This window comes from Thermoascus crustaceus (genome assembly GCF_041956765.1).
Source record: "Thermoascus crustaceus strain CBS 181.67 unplaced genomic scaffold VTN00scaffold_6, whole genome shotgun sequence".
In the NCBI taxonomy this organism is placed as follows: Eukaryota; Fungi; Ascomycota; class Eurotiomycetes; order Eurotiales; family Thermoascaceae; genus Thermoascus; species Thermoascus crustaceus.
Window position 1 is genome coordinate 533,429 of NW_027192532.1, and position 18,245 is coordinate 551,673.

The window sequence follows — 18,245 nt, forward strand, 5'->3', positions numbered from 1 at the left end:
GCCAAATTCCGTTGCAAACACAGCAAACAGGAAAAGCTGGGCGGATAGCCGGATGATTTCATGGCTAGGTCTTGGCCTGGATTTGGAAGCTTCGCGCGATTCTACTGTAATTTTCCACTTCGCGCCTCTTTCGCCCTCCTGCCTCAACGCCGTTGGGCGCTATCCTGTGGACATCTTTGTTGTCTCTCTGCTGCTGGGTAGGTGTTCCAGGATGTGACGACAAATATGTCTGGCAATTTAGGACGCAGGCTGTATGCCAACGTCCGGGAAGCGGCAAGCCCGGTCTTTGCCCGTGGTCTACGAGCAAACCCTGGCCACAAATGGTCACCTTTCGATACTGCAAATCCAAGCACTATATTTCGTGGCTTCTTTGTTAAGAACCTTTTTGGGAGGACATATTCTCTATCTTTACCGCCAAGGAATACAAGACAAATCACAAGACGATTTGCTTCCGGAGGCTTTTTCGTACTAGGGGCCTCTCCGAACCCGGCAGCAGCGGTAGAGACTGGGACAACATGCGCGCTCTCACCAGACAAGATAATATGTCATAGCGGTCCTTGCTACTTGGACAGAAAGTTATTAAACAGCCTCAGGCGGAATGCTTGGAGACGGAATCTGCACACATCGAAAGATGACCGAGCGAATACTGAGGCGATCGAGCCTCGGACCGGCCTACAGAATGAAAGCAGACATTCTGATGTTCATAAAGGACCTAGAGATGAGACTCAATCACAAACATCGAAGCCCCCGGGTCTGAATCAGGTACAGAATGTGCCTACGTCGCCGAACAAGCACTTGAAAGACCGCTTGCCACAGATGCCGCAACTTCATCGACCTACCAAGGAAGAACTGCTAGCTGCGGCAAACGGTTTCTGGTCTCGGCTTAAAGTGCGGTTCAAATGGTTCTCGATTCGGAGTGTTCGGCCCTTTAATTTGGATGAGATAACCGCGCTCTTCTCTTGGGTCCTCCTAGGTCACGTCCTCTGGATTATTCTTGGCACAACTACTTTTTTCTCATTGCTCATATTTGCAATAAACACTGTTTTTGCGCAAGGTAAAATCAACCGTCTAAAACCTGTTGGTATCTTTACTGAGTGTTGCAGAAACCTTGGCCGGGTGGGTAGGGAACTATCTAACCAAGTCATCTGGCGTCAAAGTCGTATTCGAGTCCGCGATTGTTCCAAAGTGGAGAGATGGCGTGATTACCTTTAAAAATGTCTTCGTGTCCAGGCGACCTGGTCAGGGGACAGGAAATGTCAGCAAAGGCTCGTCAAAGACTGCTGCCGCCGCCGCCGCTGCCGCAGCGAAGAGCGACCGGTCAAGCAATGATGCACCAGTTCAGCGGGATGATTCTAGTGAGGAGGAAGACACAAACTACACTCAATTCGACGTCTCAATTGACACAGTCAATGTGACATTGTCTTTCACCAAGTGGCTGAACGGCAAAGGACTTCTACGTGACGTCGAAGTCAAAGGCATTCGAGGAGTTGTCGATCGGACCTATGTTCGCTGGTCTAATAATGATTTAGATCCCAAATCTTATCGGCACGAGCACAATCCGGGGGATTTTGAGATTGATTCGTTCAAAATGGAAGACGTATTGGTCACAATCTACCAGCCCAACAACTTCAGACCGTTTTCTGTCAGCATATTCTCCTGTGACCTTCCTCAACTGAGAAAGCAGTGGTTGTTCTATGATTTTCTATCGGCAAATATGATGTCTGGATCGTTTGATAACTCATTATTCACGATTCACCCTCGACAGACTCATAGCTACACCGGTGCCCAGTTGAACAACGGCGTCGAAGAGAATGGCAAAACGAATCCGTGGAAGAAACACAGCAGAATTCGGATCGATGGTCTTAATATTGACCATCTTAATCGCGGAGTTCAGGGTCCCTTCTCGTGGATTCATGAAGGCACTGTCGATATTGTCGCTGACATCATGTTTCCCGCCGACAACGATGAGAGTCTTGCTAAAGTGATGTCTGATTTTTACGATCGCCTAGAGGCTACAGTCACATCAAATCAATATCAGCCTGCCCCTGGTCAACACCATGACGAGGCTAACTCGGAAGAGTCTACTTCGCCTCACGACGATAAACGATTCTTAGTAATGGACCTACGAGTCCATCTCAACAACGTGAGAGCCGTGGTTCCCCTCTTCACTAGAGATCTGTCATACATAAACAATGCCCTCATTCGACCGATCGTGGCGTACATTAATTCGAGGCGTACCTTTATTCCGGTGAACTGTCGTCTCGTCAAGCGAGTTAGCGATTTTGACGGCAGCTGGACGATCTTCGATAGTGGTTTGATGGATGACCTCTCGGCAGCGGTAAGATGCCCATGATTGCAATTATTGGCTGGCCATTTATTAACGGGTATACAGACCTATGACGCATTCGCCCGGGACGTTGTGGATGAACAGGCACGTAAACGACGCTTCAAGAAAGTGGGTTTTTGGTCGCTTCAGCTTGCTGCGCAGGCCATCTTCATGGGCATGGCGGGCAACATCGCGTGATAGTGCATTTTCGTATGGTCTGGAGAAGAGTCTCATGGAGTACATACCGGTGGTTGTTTGGGCTGTTTATCAAGGCGTTTTCTAGAAAAAAAAAGTTAAGAGGTCGACGGGTCTACGATTGTCATCACCTGTGTTAATGGCCTTCCTGGATTCCTTTTTCTTTTGCCTCGTCTGTTTCAGAATATGACTCCTCTGATGAACTTGTAGTGAGCGTGGATCAGTGGAGAATAACATGTATGATACCCTCTTACCTATATTAGACATTGTTTGAGTCTTCCTGGTTCTTCGACTGGGTGGGTTAGGGCGTAGAGCTCGGATTCCGGAATGAACCAGCTTTTAGGTATTGTCCGGCGGCTTCTGGAGCCCGCCTGCATCTTGTTGCGAATACATAGCCCTTTCACAGCGGCTGAGGTGTTATACTTGAGTTGACCTGGCTGCAGGGAAGAAGATTCCCAAGAGCGCAAAACTTGAGCCGGGTAGATGAGCAGCCGTTCTTGTACTGTGGTATATATAACCCGGAAAGATTCCCTGGTGCGCCCCACGGGTGGATTCTGGTCAATGCTGGTGTTTTGATGCTGCCTTTGAGAATTGCTTCTGCTCATCCGTACCGCCTTCCATCTCTAAGGTCATTAATATGGCTGACTGATCAGGCGGTAAGAATTCTGGCAGTGAAATGCAAAAGCAGCATCAGGACGCCAGGCCCACTACTAGACATCCCTGTTAGTGGAGCGCACCGGGGAATCTTTCCAGGCTATACCACAGCACTCACGTCGGTCATGGGGCCGTGGGGCCGGACAAGGCTAAAAAAGCAGAGACTGCAGCTTGTCCCGTGCTCTGCAAGTTGGCAACAGGGAAGTTGGCTGTACTAAACTCGCCGATCCGCTGATGTCTTTGTCCACGTACGGAGTACCCCGTTGTATGTACTGCGTACTGCGGAGTGTAGGCCACCAGGTACCTAGGTAGGTAATAGGTACCCAGGTACAGTACAAATCAGTCTCTGACCGTACTCCGTATGGTGCACTGCTGTACGTACCGGTACGGGCTCGATCGGCTGCAAGAGTGCTGTGTGGTTGACACTAACAGCTGGAATGCCTGGAACACAGAATAAGGATGCTCAACGGATCGTGGTGATGCGGGACATGACTGGTGTTTGGACGTTCGGCGGACTTTGCGTTTGCGGGGTCCGCTGGTCGAGCTTGTCGCCTAGCGTGGCCAGAAAGCTCCGTATGGCCAGACGGCGCCATATTGTACATAGCGTAACGCCGGTCCTAAAGCACAGCACTCGGAAATCATGCCAGTTAATTAATTAACAATTGGTGCTTATTTCTGACAGTCTGACCGAGCCCCCCGAAAGACCCGGATGAGGCCCCGTGGCCGCGCTCTGCGGTCAGTAATCAGAATACGCCCTGCCGAAGTGGAGAGGAACAGGCACGCTCCCTACTCCGTACTCTCTCCATGCCCAGGCCATGTGTCTGTCGACAGCACAAGATCCACCTTCTTGGATGTCGTACATTGGCAAGATCGCCGGCGTTGATATCTGCAGCCGGGATCCACCGGCCCAAACTCTAGATGATCCTTCAGCGCTCATCCATCCCATGTCCCGAGGACGACGGAGGATGATCTTGCGATTTGTAGGTGTACACCAAGCTCCCGCTGCCGTCCGCGCCGTGTCGGCACTGGCGTCGGCAGCTCCTCTCACGGAGGGACGGAGGAAGCTCTTCATCACGGAGAACAGACGTGGGCAGATTAACCTCGACAATTAACCACAGCGCCGGCTTGGCGTGCCTGGAAGCTTTTCACGATCCACCGGCCTCTCGTTCTCCCCTGGACCCTCTCCGAGGCTCCCGTCTCCGTCCCAGAGCAGGATACTCAACCGACAAGAACTGACTGACAGAACCCCCCTTTTTGATCGGCCCCCTTTACCCCTCCCCACCTCCCGCCGTCGACCGTCGACGATTCTACGAACCTCTCTCGTCCAGTGGTCGAGCAGATCCCGCCAACAGCGATCCAGAGCCCCTGAGCCTCAGCGCTTAAGCCCGCGTTGGACTGCATATCGGCTCCGTCGCCTCCCTGCAACTACAGTACAGTTCTCTGACTACAGCTGGGCACTGCCGGGACCCTGTGCGGCGTGCCTATGCCTTTTTGTTGAATGCCTCGAGCCTCTCCTGTCTCGCCAGTCAACTTGCGGTCCTGTGTCATTTTCGCGCTCGCTCGCTGTCTCGACTCTCACTAGGCTGTTCCCCGCCCGCGTCTCCTCCCATGCTGGTCGTCGGCCTGGGTCCCTGTACGAGCCATGTCGCAGGTTCGGCGACAAGAGAGTGATGACGACCGCCAACCCAAGCTACCCCTTTCTCCTACCACGCTCAGGGGCCATACCACTCCGCATTCTCCTTTGAGTACCCATCTGATTCCTCGTGATTATCTGGGCCAGCGGCCTGATGGGCAGTCTCCTCGTTCTACCAACGTTCCCGCTGCCAATCCCCGCAAACCTACCCCGTCTCCCCTTCACACGAGCTTTCGCCCCCAGTCGCCTCGGAGAGACGGATTGGAGGCATCTCCCCTGAGCCCTCGAACCCCGAAATCGACCGACAACAGCTCATCTGCCGACCCCGAATCGCAGTCGGGTCTATTGGATTATCCAAACTTCCCAGCCCCTCCAGGCAGCGCGAGCGCAAGCTGGACTTCTGTAGGGTCTCTGCGGAAGCAACCGCCGGAGAGACATCCAGAACATGGTGGGAATATGAACGAAGAGTCGAGCCAGAGCCAATCGCGCAAAATATCGGACGCTGCTAGCTCCAGTCAGTCGGCGAGGTCTCCGTCAAGTTCGCCTGTGAGTTCTCTGCCGTCCATGACTGGAGATCGTCCGGGGCAGCGAATTATGCCCCGAACGTCCTCGATTGACTCTGCGATATCCTCTCTCTCCTCCGCCTCTCATTCCCAGAAGTCTTCGTTCGATTCAAATGCATTGAGTCCGGCTGATATCAACAACCTGATATCGGCAGCGGGATCAGTTGAGGCTTTGATTGTGCACCTTTTGAAGGAGAAGCACCATGCTACCTCCCAAAATGCGCAGCTGTGGAGGCTGGTCGACAAGCAGAGGGCACTTGTTCTCGGTTTGAACAAGGACTTGGAACGCGCCTTGAAAGACAAAGAGAGGTATAGAAAAAAAGTGAAAGAGCTACAGAGCCAGGCACCTCCAGTACCTGCGACAGCGTCACAGGCTACTCACAACTCTGCTCCCACGAGTAGTAATCCGTCCGGAGGTGACGAGTCTGGTGCTCAACGGCCGAATCAGGATGTCGCTTCAGTACCAGGAGGTCCGGCACCTCTTGGAGACAGCCAGGCTGAAGTTACGAAGTCCCATTTCAGGAATCCGACGGAAGGCACGGGGATGGTGCCGGCGCCGCTCCAGATTCTACATGCGCAAACTGAGTCTTTTCGATCATCACCAGACGCTCCTAACTCCGATGGCTCGCCTTCCGATGACAGATCTGCCACTTCAAATGTACACCGCACAGGCTCCAGCGTTTCATCTCACCAAGATGAAAATATCACCCACCAGAGAGCTTCGCCAGCTCATGCCACAGAAAATTCACTAAATGGACACAGTTCCACGTCTAAACAAGAGCGGGCGGCCGTCTCGTATCCATCTGGCCCCGTTGAAAGACATGACTCTACGGTTTGTGGAGCACCGGGCCTGCAAGATATGCAAGATATGCAAGATAAGATGCCTCCACCTAACAGGAAGCCTCCTCCGGCACCTCTTAATCTAAGACAAGTGGAGCGTGCCAGTACGCAGATTCATCAGGCTGGTCCTGATAACTCTGACTCAGATTATGACGACGTATCGGAGGTGGATGAGATACCCACCGTGGAGCGTGGAAGAAGAAGAACGAGGGAGGAGGACGATAGGGAACGCGAGGCTGCTATGATGCGAGAAAAAGAGGCCCGCAGCCGGTCATCGAAACAGAAGACGAAGTCAATGAAGGCGACGGAAGGTTCAGAGAAGCCGCAAGCCGCTGCAGTTGGCTTACCCTCGAGTCCGCGCCAAATGGTCCCTCAGTCCCCGCCCTTTACGGGACTCGGTCACATTTCTGAGCCTGAGTCCTTGGCATCAGTCTTAAACCCCCAGAATGCTCAAGCTACGTTGTTGGGTGAACGGCTAGGTGTCTCTCCGCCCATGAGCCCAGGGCTCCCTGTCAGTCCAAGGCCTGTCGATCGTCCCATAGGCTCACCGTTGCCAAGGATGCCGAGAGAAGGTTCAGGCGCTGTAACTTCGCCGCCATTATCCCCAAGGAACGGCATGCCCGGATTGCCTCTTTCTCCTCGCGCACTGAAATATACCATTTCACTTCCTCCAAATATTCCGGTTTCTGCCGCGCCTCAGCCGACAGCCAAGACAAATGGCTATGTGCCTTCTCCGATTCATGGCGAAGCTGCAAGTCGCCCAATTCCCTCTATAGACGCCGCTATCAAGATCGACAGCCCTCATTCGCCGCGTGATGTTCAACGCGGTATCTATCAAGGGTTAGTTTCGGACGACTACCCGGGTCTCCTTCTGCCGCCGAATGCTCTTCCTTCGGTAGAAGTTAAAGTCTCCTCCTCTCGGTTACGGCCCTCCAGAAATAGCTATATGGCCTCTAAACCCTCCGAGGAGGACCCAGTCTTCACTTTGAGTGTGTTCTCGAGAGCTGACAAGTCCGAGCTATGGCGCGTTGAAAAGGCTATCCCAGCTCTCCCACAACTTGATCAACAAATCAGACAGGTGCTGGACTTCCCAGGGAAGTTGCCTGATAGGTCTATTTTCAGCGGACACTCCCCCGCTAAAGTGGATGCAAGACGAGCCGCGTTAAATGCTTATTTTGATACCCTGCTTGATACACCTATGGATGAGACAGCGGCTCTTATTATCTGCCGGTTCCTTACTTCAGATGCCATTGAGCCCCGTGACGATGAGACGAGCCTGGTCAAGGCTAATGGCAAGACGAGCCCTGAAATTCTCCGTGGTCCGGACGGAAAGCCGAGAAAGGAAGGATATCTGACGAAGCGAGGGAAGAATTTTGGCGGTTGGAAAGCAAGGTACTTCGTCCTACACGGCCCGGAACTTAAGTACTTTGAGTCTCCGGGAGGTCCTCACCTGGGAACAATCAAGATATACAATGCCCAAATCGGTAAACAGTCGCAGAATACAGGTGCTCAAAACCAGTCGCCATCGATCAATGATGATGATTCTGATAACCAATACCGCCATGCCTTTCTCATTTTGGAGCCGAAAAAGAAAGATTCATCGGCTCTCGTTCGGCATGTGTTATGTGCTGAAAGTGATGAGGAAAGAGACGCTTGGGTTGATGCGCTTTTACAATACGTAGAGAAAGACTCTTCCGAGGATGAGACCTCGAACACTACATCCTCGAGAGGCCAGAGTCAGGCACATGGTAAACATGCTTCCAGCACTACTGCCAAGTCTAGACTGTTTTCCAGTGGCAGCAAGAGAAACGGCAAAGGAGCCGACAGTCCAGACCAAGATTCATCGGATACAGTTCAGGGTTTCAGCTACGATGATGCCGTCCCTGCCGACCCCCCAATTCATGGACCATCATATGAAAAAGACTTGGTCAAGCCCTCTCCAACTCGATCAGGTTCACTGACGGAGAACCTGGATACGACGAACCAGAATCATCAGCCTGGCTCGGAACAAGGACAGTCTACCTTTCATACTTCGAAGATCATATCAGGACCTACAAATGGTGCAGTAATTCAGGATGCAGGAGCATGGGGCAATAAACCAGCTACTACAACCAAAGAGAAAAAACGCAGCATTTGGGGTTTCCGTACAAGATCGTCATCCGATCTCGCCTCACAAATTCAGGGCGGCAGTGAGCTCTCAGCAAACTCTGGTCATCTCAGCAGTTCCATTGAAAGGAAAGGTCCTGTCAGAGCTGTTTTTGGAATGCCGTTGGCAGAAGCTGTTCAATTCTGTCCACCGCAAGGTGTTGGCGTTGACGTGGAGCTCCCTGCAGTTGTATATCGTTGCATCGAATACCTTCGAGCTAAGGAGGCGGAATCAGAGGAAGGTATCTTTCGACTAAGTGGATCGAATGTCGTCGTGAAGGCACTCAAGGAACGTTTTAATACGGAGGGTGATGTGGATTTTTTAGCCGGGGATCATTATTACGATGTTCATGCTGTAGCCTCACTTTTTAAGCAATACCTGCGGGAGTTACCCACAACAGTATTGACACGAGAGCTCCATTTGGATTTCTTGCGCGTTCTTGGTGAGTTTACTATACCTTCGTGTGAAAGAGTTCAAAGATGTATACTAACTCTGCGCTAGAACTCGATGAACGACAAAAGAAGATCGCAGCCTTCAATGTTCTCGTGCATAAACTCCCCAAACCGAACTTGGCTTTATTACGGGCGCTCTCGCAATTTTTAATCGTTATCGTTAACAATTCGGACGTCAACAAGATGACTGTCAGGAACGTTGGCATCGTCTTTGCGCCAACCTTGAATATTCCGGCGCCAGTCTTCTCAATGTTCCTGACCGACTTCGACAGCATCTTTGGTGAAATGCCGGATTCGAATACGAAGACAACGGAACTCACCGTTGATCAATCTCTGGCACCAGAGGACATTCGGTCTCCTCGGCATCAGATGTTCTCAGATATCCCGACACCTGCCTACAACCAAGCATCGTTTCAGGGGCCAGGTGATTCAGCTCACCACGTGTCCGAAGATTTAAAGGCTAATTACGACACCGGATTCACTCTAATGCAACCAACGTATGAGCAGCGACACTACGGTTTCGAGTCGCCCAACCAACGCCAGGTTGACTCGACTCAAGGCTCTTCTTCCAATCGGATGCTGGCCCCGAACATCGATGGCTCCCACTCTAGCAAGGCGAGGCGAAGGGAAAGCTCTCTACTTTTTATGGACCTTGGTCACCGAAAGACTTCGTTCCAGAAATTGCGGGATGACCAAGGTGAGCATTGCCCCTGATGATTTACTGGAAAGCAGAGAATGCTGACTGTTCCAAGCTCTGGTTGCTGAAGAATCTGCATTCGACTAGATGATAGCAGGTTAGGAGCAGCGAGGTACTCCTGCTCCTCGTACATACTGTATTCTGGCTCTCCCGTGTCGTGCTTCCACCCATTCTTGAGACGAAGTTCACGAGTTGTACGACGCGACTCGAAAGGCCGTCCAGATCCTGGGCACATTTCACCGCAAGCCGCAACGAAACGTATAATAGTAATGATAATATGGATTAACTTGACTGAGCTGCGGGCGCCTCAGAGAGACTTGGAATGACCGCTTTTTTTTATTATTATTACTTATGCAGCTATATATACTGCTCACGATTTTTTCCGTCAGCATCTTTTCAAAACAAGCAAGCTGTGGGCATTGCCATTTCAGGAGTTATCGCACCTTGACCATGGTGGTTTCTATTGTGTTTCCATAGCCTCTTGGCTTTCCGAATAACATCGTGCGCCGTCTATGTATCCCGGCCTATTACACTGATTGGTCATTCACTTTATCATGTATGGAGCCTGTTTTAGATACCCGTTACAAATTCAATCTACCTGCCTTTTCCACGATTTCTCCAAAGATTCTCATCCTTCTGGACGATCTTTATGATAATGGTACCACGGAAGCAATAGAAAAAGTGATAATGATTAAAAAAATAGTGTACATAGATAAGGTAAATGCTATGAACGGACAGAACGGCTAAAGCCTCCTCGTCCTCTCCCCCCTCCAGAATCCCATGAGCTCGCCGGTTTCTTCCACCCAATCACGAACGCCGTCAACCAAGGCCTTCGCCATACCTTTATTCTTACTCTTGCCGGTGGACGAGATTGCACCGCGGGCCAACCCAGCGGTGGAGATATGTTCCCCCGTAGCATACTCGGAGCCCATGCTGGGTAGCACGTTCTCCCCTGCACTCAAGCTCACAAAGAGGGCAAATGGAACCAGCCAAACGCACAGTCCGAAGTAGGACGCGACTTCGGTGAAGGTCGGCATGCCCTCGACACTGGTCTGGTAGGGCTGGCGCCAGGTGCCGGCGCTTCGAGGCGGAGGGGGCAGCGGCTTGGAGAAGTGACGGAACCACAGCCAGTGGTTCAAGCCGACCAGAAGACAGGATAGAATGAAGAGAGGGTCGGAGAGTTTGACAATGGGGAACCGGCGGAGGTTGCTTGCGTAGACGAGGTGCGAGATGACGCTGAGAAGCGACAGGGAGAATGGAAATCGGTCAAAGAGCCATAGCAACGTCTGGATAGCAATCACGCTGTAGATGAGGCGCGTCAAGAGACGACGGGCGAGGACTGTGTGTTCCTCGACGAGCTCAGACAGATAGTAGAGCCCGGATGCTGCCGGTCATTGTCATGTCAGTTCCCAGAACAGCTTCAATTGTTAATGAGCGCAAGATGCGATGCGATGCGATCTGCGCGATCCGTACGGCGTAGGTAGCCATTATCACGGCGAGATCTCACGTACCTATGGCCAGAGTGAGGAACGAAAAGCCAACGACAACTCCCAGGTAACCGACAAGGGGAAGAATCCACATCGTCGGCAGGCCGGTAGTCCAACAGGCGGCTTCTTGGTCAACGCGCGTAAAGCAATAACGTTCGTTCGAGAAGAGGCTTGAAAGTGCAGCAGTCGGTCAAGGTCGCTTCATGGCCCCGCCACGCAAGAGAGAGGGACGGAGAGAAGATGAGCAAACGGTGTAAGAGAGAGAAGCTGGAGATACCTGAGGTATACCGGTTACAGACCTTCAAGACGTTGACTGCGCGGTGCCAGGTGGTCGATGGATCGTTTGCGGCGGGAGCACCGGTGGCGTCTCTGCCTCAGGCCGCAAACCCCCCACGGTTCGCTTGTCAATCCGTCATTACGGAGTATTATCAGTCGCTATTCCTGCAAAAGCAAAAAGGCTGGCCCAGTCCTCGACGGGTCCACACGTTTGATGGATCGATAACACGCTGCGGGACAGCTATTCCCTTTTTTTCGTTGCTCTGAGGTCCTGATAAGAATTTCTCATTTTGCTCTATTCTGCCACCCTCGGCTTGTTACTGGAAGAACTTCTGAAAACATACCGCTACCATGTCGCGCCCTGAAGATACTCTGTGGGTGCCCCCTCCTTCTCGCCCGTGGCCGCGCCCTTCTAGTGCGCTGCTTCGGTTTACTGATTTTACGTGAAGAGACTAATAATAATGTCTTTCGTTTTTCTCGTGACTATATAGGCCTCCGGATCTCTTTTACAACGACAATGAATCGCGCAAATATACCACGTCGTCGCGCATTCAAAACATCCAGTCTGAAATGACGCATCGCGCGCTCGAGCTCCTCGATCTTCGGACACCGTCTCTTATTTTGGACGTGGGTTGCGGTTCTGGCCTGTCCGGCGAAATTCTTTCCCAAGTACCACCTGAACAAGGCGGACCGCACACGTGGGTCGGCATGGATATCTCGCCTAGCATGCTCGATGTCGCCCTCCAGCGAGATGTTGAAGGCGATCTGCTTCTAGCCGACATTGGTCAGGGTGTCCCCTTCAGGCCCGGCTCGTTCGATGCTGCCATCAGTATTAGCGCCATCCAGTGGCTCTGCAATGCGGAGACGAGCGATGTCAGCCCCGAAGGTCGCTTGCGTCGATTTTTCGATGGACTCTACGCCAGTCTGCGTCGCGGTGGGCGTGCTGTCTGCCAATTCTACCCAAAGAACGATGCACAGCGGAGCATGATTAGCGGTGCTGCCATCAAGGCAGGATTTGGTGCCGGTATTCTGGAGGATGATCCGGGAACAAAGAACAGCAAGCTCTATCTCGTGCTCACAGTCGGCGGCGGCGGATTACAAGGGGACATCACGGGCGTTGTCAATGGCATGGATGATGTGGATATTCTGGATGCCAGGAAGAAAGCGAAAGAAAGCGCCAAATCCCAAGCGGCGGAAAGGAAGGGTAGCAAGGCATGGATTTTGAGGAAGAAAGAGCAAATGGCAAGAAAGGGAAAGATTGTGAAACCAAACTCGAAGTACACAGGCAGGAGAAGGAGGCCTATATTCTAAGATTGGATTTTGGCCGGGAAGGACTATACCCATTCTCCAGTTGTGAGATATCAATCTGGCCGATCTACCAGGCAAGCAGAACTGCCACCGGTGATGGTATTCCGCAGGACAAACAACCAGCTTCTGGGCGCAACCGGTCCTGCACCTGACAAACGGTACCATCCACATCATGCCTAACTCGTTCAAGAAATTGCGAGCAGCTGGACCGTTAATCTTATTCACGAGGCCCTCCACAATGGCATATTCATGTGCCGTATCAAGGACTTAATAGCTCTGTCACTGTCAGAGGCCTATCTGCAGACGATGATGTGTTCTGCCGTTTGAGCTGGACGCAAAGATCACACTCCGCCTGCAAAGCATGCACAAAACACCGACATTGGCTAATGTAAATAAAGCTAGTTCGCTATGCTGGAAAAGAAAAGGAAAAGATGTACAACTTCAGGTTTCCATCTCCAAATCAAGGTCTATATAGTTTCAACTTGCAAGCACGTGACTCTAAGAAGGCAGTTCGAATAGCAATAATACATGGCAGAGACAGCTACGACAGACCCACAGAATCCTCAGGGACTACAGGTCCGGGGCTGAAACATCTCTAAATTAGATGGTCTTCAATCTACAGAGCCGCTTCCATCTTGTCCAGGACAGCCCTAGTGAATTCGTGTGTAGTAGCCTGGCCACCCATATCACGAGTCCTGGTTTTACTATTGAGGCAAATGTCAGAACAGCTCCTTGAACATTCCAGAGGGGGTTTTTCTCTGCTCACCCTTCACCGATCACATCGTAGACGGCCTTGGAGATCCGGTTAGCATGCTCATCCAGACCGAGGTGGCGAAGAAGCATCGATCCGGACAGAATCAAAGCGGTCGGGTTGGCCTGGTCCTTGCCCTTGATGTCAAGCCCGACGTGACGGCAACCAGGTTCAAAAACAGCCACATCTCGGCCCATGTTGCAGCCGGGAACGATGCCGGGACCACCAACGAGAGCAGCGCCAACGTTGGAAAGAATACCTCCGTAGAGGTTAGGCATGACCATCACGTCGAATTGCTGGGGCCGTGAAACAGCCTGCATAGATGCATTGTCCACAATCATATCGTTCGTCTCTATGGTCGGGTAGTTCTCCGCAACTTTGTTGAAAGTGCTTCGGAAAAGACCGTCGGCAAGCTTCATAATGTTTGCCTTGTGGATACAGGTCACCTTCTTCCGGTTGTTTGCCAGCGCAAAACTGAAGGCGAACTTGGCAATACGCTCCGACTTGGCACGGGTGATGATCTTCAGCGACTCCACAACGCCCTGCACAGACTGGTGCTCGAGTCCGGAGTACTCTCCCTCGGTATTCTCACGGATAATGCAGAGATCGACATTGTCGTGTCGCGTCTTGTAGCCCGGAATGTTCTTAATCAGCACGATAGAGGCGTAGATGTCAAGTTCCTGACGCAGGGCAACATTGAACGACTGGTGACCAGAACGCTCAACCGGGGTGTGCAAGATACCCTTGAGACCGAGCTTGTTGCGTCTCAAAGACGCAATTGACTCCTTGAACAACTCCTCGGAGTGCTTGTTGCCCGTGTCCACGCCACTCACGTCGACCTGCTCCCACTCAATTGGAACATTGTCGGCCTTGAAGATGGTCTTGACCGACTCAGCAACCTCGGCACCAATACCGTCACCTTTTCGGGGGGCAGCAATCAGCGAGGCATTCGAAGGCTATACTGCGAAGATCGGTGGAATGACGATACCTGGAATCAGGGTGACAGTGTATTTGCCGCCGTACTTGGTTGGCTTGAAAATATCCGACTGAACGGTAGCCAGGGCTGCAGGGAGAGGTTAGATTGACCACCGGAAGGGCATCCGTCTGGGGTTACATACATCTGGCTTGAATGGAAGAACGAGGAAGCGACGAAGCAGCCGCAGCGCTGCGGAACAGAGACTGGGATCAAAGTGTCAGTGGGAAGACGCGGGAGACGCGGGGTTGGGAGTGAGAAGCTGGGAGAGCACGTCGGGTCAATGGCAAGGTCACGTACCTGCACGGGCTGCGCGGTTCGTAGAGAGAACATCTTTGCGGGTGGAAGGGTGCAAGAGAACGAAAGGGAAAATTGGAAATTGGGAGAAGCTGAGGAGAAGTTATGGATTATGGAGGCTGAGGTCGAGCGGCGGGAAGTCGAAGCGAGGGAAGGACGGAAAAAGGGATCGGGGAGAGTTGCCGGACCGGGCGACGCTCGCCGCCAGCGACGGCTTTCCGGGTCTCGGCTTGGTCGGCGTGCCTCGTCTCTCCATATACAGAGTAGGCTCGCCCTTTGACACTCGTTTCAGCTGGACTCGACAGATGCCTCTCCTTTATGCCGTTTTTGATGCCTCTCAGCGACCGGCCGTTGCTTGCTGGCTCCTTTGTTCGAGTCGGGGCTTGCACGCAGCTACCGATTCGGCCCGGTGTCATTGATACCTCTTTTCGGCGTCGTTGGAGCCCTATTGACATACCAATACGGCCATCGACTCCTTTATGCTTCTCATCTACTTTGAATTAGGTCTGCTATTTCCCGGTCTACGGGGTGATCCTTGACTTGCAATCTTTGTCTTCTTCTCGAACTGATTCTCAATGGGCCAATAGCATGGTTCCTTCAAGTGAATTGCCCAGATGGCGCAGTAGATGCTGTCTTATTGATGAATTGCGATGTTTATTACGGCTGAATAAACCAACTTTGAGATCCTTGATCTAATTCCTGGCCTTCTTTGATCTCTTTATTCAAGACCCGATTAGGCGGTCTTTTGGGAAGCTCTATTGAACGTTTCAGAACCTGCAGGGGTTGATCTTGCCATTATATAAAAGGCCTTCAAGGTGTCTCTCGTGTTTTCTCGTTTCTATGAACCAGATTTTGTCTTGCATTATCTATCCACTAGAACTCACATCAAATCTCTATACGACACATTCTTTTGCCCCCAAACAAAATGAAGCTTCTTTCCATATTCGCTGCCATTCTCGCAGTCATCGTTGTGGAGGCAGTTGCGATTCCTGGCGTCCATAACGGCGGTAATTGGTGCTCTTTAAACGGCCAGGGCTGCAAGCTCAAACGTACTGCAGTCCCTGTCGAGGATTCCCTCGCCAAACCTGAACCCAATGCCGAGGCCGCCGACAAACACGCTGCCTTCTGATGTTGGCTTCCTGGCCAGGGCTGCAAAAAGGCCAGGCGCGATGCCCCTGAAAACCACATTGTGACCGTCACGGAACCCAGTCCGTAGGCAGGGTTCGGTAGGCTTATAGACTGTTCATTAAACGTTATTGTTACAATATACGTCGGCCCGCCTTGAATTTCACTGATTTCCGGGAAATACAGAACCTACTGCACACTAAATGTGACACACATGGTCACGTTTCCTAAGTGCCCCGCGATAGGAATGTCATTGCCGAGACTTCTTCATCCAAAACTCGGTGCTGAGACCTGAAGCGATGTGGTTTTCGCCTTTTTTTGCCGTCGCCTCGACCAACGCTTTTACTGCCAGAGATTCATTCGTCTTGTCAGGAGGGATGTGTTGCAAAAGACGGCGGGGGAAGCTTTCCATTTAGTTACTGTAGTTACTTTCCAGGGGCCCGATTACTGTTTTAGTATCAGTCTCATCCAGAGTGGAAATATCAATGATCTTCAGACCTGTACGTGATTGTTACATGGTTTACTCCATCTTGATGATCCCATACACTGTTATCCAATAAAAGATCTAAAATTCTGCTGGTATTTCGAAACTTATGTCCACCTGCTGTATGCGAGAGAGCGCGAGTTCATTGTCCCTGTTCAGATTGCATTTGATATCTTGGGACGAACAGGGTTCATTTGCTAGCTATCTTCGACTTACTTGGTAGTGACAAACGGAACTACACCGACATCTTCGTAATAACCGGATTTCCAGGATGTCAAAGACAACTAAACGTCTGCCATTCTACCACATGGAAAACATATATATCTCTCTCACTAGCAATTTCAATACTTCTTATGACATCGTTCAGATCTATCTCTTAACAAACATGACCCATATCTCGTGCCGAGATCAAAAACGGAAGTCATTAATCGTAGCAATGACAGTAGTCAAGAACAGCTCTGGGAATCCTTGATTCGCAATTCAACAATCACCACGGCCGTCTAACCAATGAGCTGCAACCAGTCCACAACCAGGAAACCGGCTCATTTGTTCAAAAGCTCCGTACTGATTCTCCATCTGCTCTGGAGTTGTGCGCTCCCACCATCCCTTGCTTTCATACACAGGGTCGCTGGCCAGTTTGTATGGGGAGCCGGTCGTGGGTTCGTTCGGCAACGGTGAAACCGCAGTTACGTTCTCGGAAACAAACTGTCCCGAAGACTGTACTGCAGAACGATTGTAGTCTCGCTGGGCGAGAGCTTCGTATCCCGAGATCATGTACGGCTCTGCGTAGTCACAATTGCTCTCTAGATCCTGGTCATCCATGTCAAGATCCTGCACGACACCTCCCCGATATCCTTGCTGATGATTCTCGCTCATGGAAGACTGAATCCCCAGTTCCTCATCTCCTTGTTCAGTATAAGAAGGTGTTCTCTCTCCGAGATTCCTATTGGAGGCATGCTGATGGGATATTTGCCACATTTGGATAAGTCTTTGCTGCTGCTCCTTTTCTGCATTTTGAAACAGACTCAATTGGGAAGGGGATAGGGAAAGCGGGTCAATGTTGTGCTGTCTGAGGATCTCACTTGCAGGTAGAACCAAACTAGCGTCAGACACACCCATATGTCCTGATTGGCCGGCCACAGGCTGAAGTGCTTGGTGGGAAGAATGATGGTAGTGTTGTGTGATACTGTACGTAATGGATGGAAGAGATCCAGTGGAACTAGAAATTGAGGCATCGCTCGTTTGCTGGGCCGGCGCATTCTCGACAGTCATCTGTCTGGCAAAGAGAGTTGCCAGTTCATCCTGCATCTTGAGGCTGCTTTCATAAGCAGATAGACCGCACTACACAAAATGTTTATCAGTATCTGCCATCACAGATAAAGGGCATATAGAGATGCAGGTAGGGAAGAAAAGAAAAACACTACCTGGCGACAATGAAGGTTCTCGGTAAAGGCAGACAGCTCACTGGAATTGTCTGTGACATGACCGCAGAAAAGACAGTGATGCAATACGGCTGATGACATATTTGGCCACTTTGAAGGTTAGAAAAATGCGGAAGACAGTGCAGGAGGGCTCCAGACAGAAGTTTTGTGTGTGTAGCAATGACTTATTTGGATTATGATGGACACTAAGCTAGGTAGATAGATAGATGGATTCCTATCATATGATAATAGAGAGACATGCACGAGATAGAGACTCCAAGGGTCACGGTTTGCGAGGTCGAAGCTGTGGCAGAAGAATGGAGACTCCGGTAAGAGTCATGTAGTGACAACTTAACGTCAATAGGAAGAAAATGTGACTGACAGAGAGCAATGCACATGAGCAAAGAAAGGTTAGCGCAGCTGCCCAAGTTGGGGCAGATTGGGCGCTCATTGAGGGGTTAATGCGTTGGTTATTATGTTATGGCCCTTCCCGCCGACTCTGAAGGTGTACCAGTCCACAAAAGGAGGGAATGTCCCAAGGATGAGAAAACGAAAGATTCAGCAGATAAAGCAGACGGTTCAAGAATTGTAAAGTGGGTTGCCTGGGAGAGGAGGGA

General features: G+C 51.2%; 7 protein-coding genes across 7 annotated transcripts; 4 read left to right on the plus strand and 3 right to left on the minus strand.

Annotated features, from left to right (window-relative positions):
- Positions 1 to 225: 225 nt before the first annotated feature.
- VTN00DRAFT_8559 (uncharacterized protein) lies at positions 226 to 2,524 on the plus strand (the record flags this gene model as incomplete). The annotated part of the gene is made up of 3 exons (XM_069435426.1): positions 226 to 1,054; positions 1,104 to 2,338; positions 2,393 to 2,524. The coding sequence occupies 3 exons, from the start codon at positions 226 to 228 to the stop codon at positions 2,522 to 2,524; spliced, it is 2,196 nt and encodes a 731-aa protein (XP_069285374.1).
- Positions 2,525 to 4,817: 2,293 nt separating this feature from the next.
- On the plus strand, positions 4,818 to 9,593 carry VTN00DRAFT_8560 (uncharacterized protein; the record flags this gene model as incomplete). Its single annotated transcript, XM_069435428.1, has 3 exons — positions 4,818 to 8,799; positions 8,859 to 9,506; positions 9,562 to 9,593. 3 exons carry the CDS (start codon positions 4,818 to 4,820, stop codon positions 9,591 to 9,593), a joined length of 4,662 nt encoding a protein of 1,553 aa, XP_069285375.1.
- A 656-nt stretch (positions 9,594 to 10,249) lies between these two features.
- Positions 10,250 to 11,087, minus strand: VTN00DRAFT_8561 (uncharacterized protein; the record flags this gene model as incomplete). Its single annotated transcript, XM_069435429.1, has 2 exons — positions 10,250 to 10,890; positions 11,018 to 11,087. The coding sequence occupies 2 exons, from the start codon at positions 11,085 to 11,087 to the stop codon at positions 10,250 to 10,252; spliced, it is 711 nt and encodes a 236-aa protein (XP_069285376.1).
- Positions 11,088 to 11,620: 533 nt separating this feature from the next.
- VTN00DRAFT_8562 (uncharacterized protein) lies at positions 11,621 to 12,580 on the plus strand (the record flags this gene model as incomplete). The annotated part of the gene is made up of 2 exons (XM_069435430.1): positions 11,621 to 11,643; positions 11,761 to 12,580. 2 exons carry the CDS (start codon positions 11,621 to 11,623, stop codon positions 12,578 to 12,580), a joined length of 843 nt encoding a protein of 280 aa, XP_069285377.1.
- Positions 12,581 to 13,193: 613 nt separating this feature from the next.
- Positions 13,194 to 14,634, minus strand: VTN00DRAFT_8563 (uncharacterized protein; the record flags this gene model as incomplete). Its single annotated transcript, XM_069435431.1, has 5 exons — positions 13,194 to 13,281; positions 13,344 to 14,247; positions 14,317 to 14,391; positions 14,447 to 14,507; positions 14,602 to 14,634. The coding sequence occupies 5 exons, from the start codon at positions 14,632 to 14,634 to the stop codon at positions 13,194 to 13,196; spliced, it is 1,161 nt and encodes a 386-aa protein (XP_069285378.1).
- Positions 14,635 to 15,523: 889 nt separating this feature from the next.
- VTN00DRAFT_8564 (uncharacterized protein) lies at positions 15,524 to 15,727 on the plus strand (the record flags this gene model as incomplete). Its single annotated transcript, XM_069435432.1, has 2 exons — positions 15,524 to 15,605; positions 15,657 to 15,727. The coding sequence occupies 2 exons, from the start codon at positions 15,524 to 15,526 to the stop codon at positions 15,725 to 15,727; spliced, it is 153 nt and encodes a 50-aa protein (XP_069285379.1).
- Positions 15,728 to 16,687: 960 nt separating this feature from the next.
- VTN00DRAFT_8565 (uncharacterized protein) lies at positions 16,688 to 17,515 on the minus strand (the record flags this gene model as incomplete). The annotated part of the gene is made up of 1 exon (XM_069435433.1): positions 16,688 to 17,515. One exon carries the CDS (start codon positions 17,513 to 17,515, stop codon positions 16,688 to 16,690), a length of 828 nt encoding a protein of 275 aa, XP_069285380.1.
- Between the last annotated feature and the right edge of the window lie 730 nt (positions 17,516 to 18,245).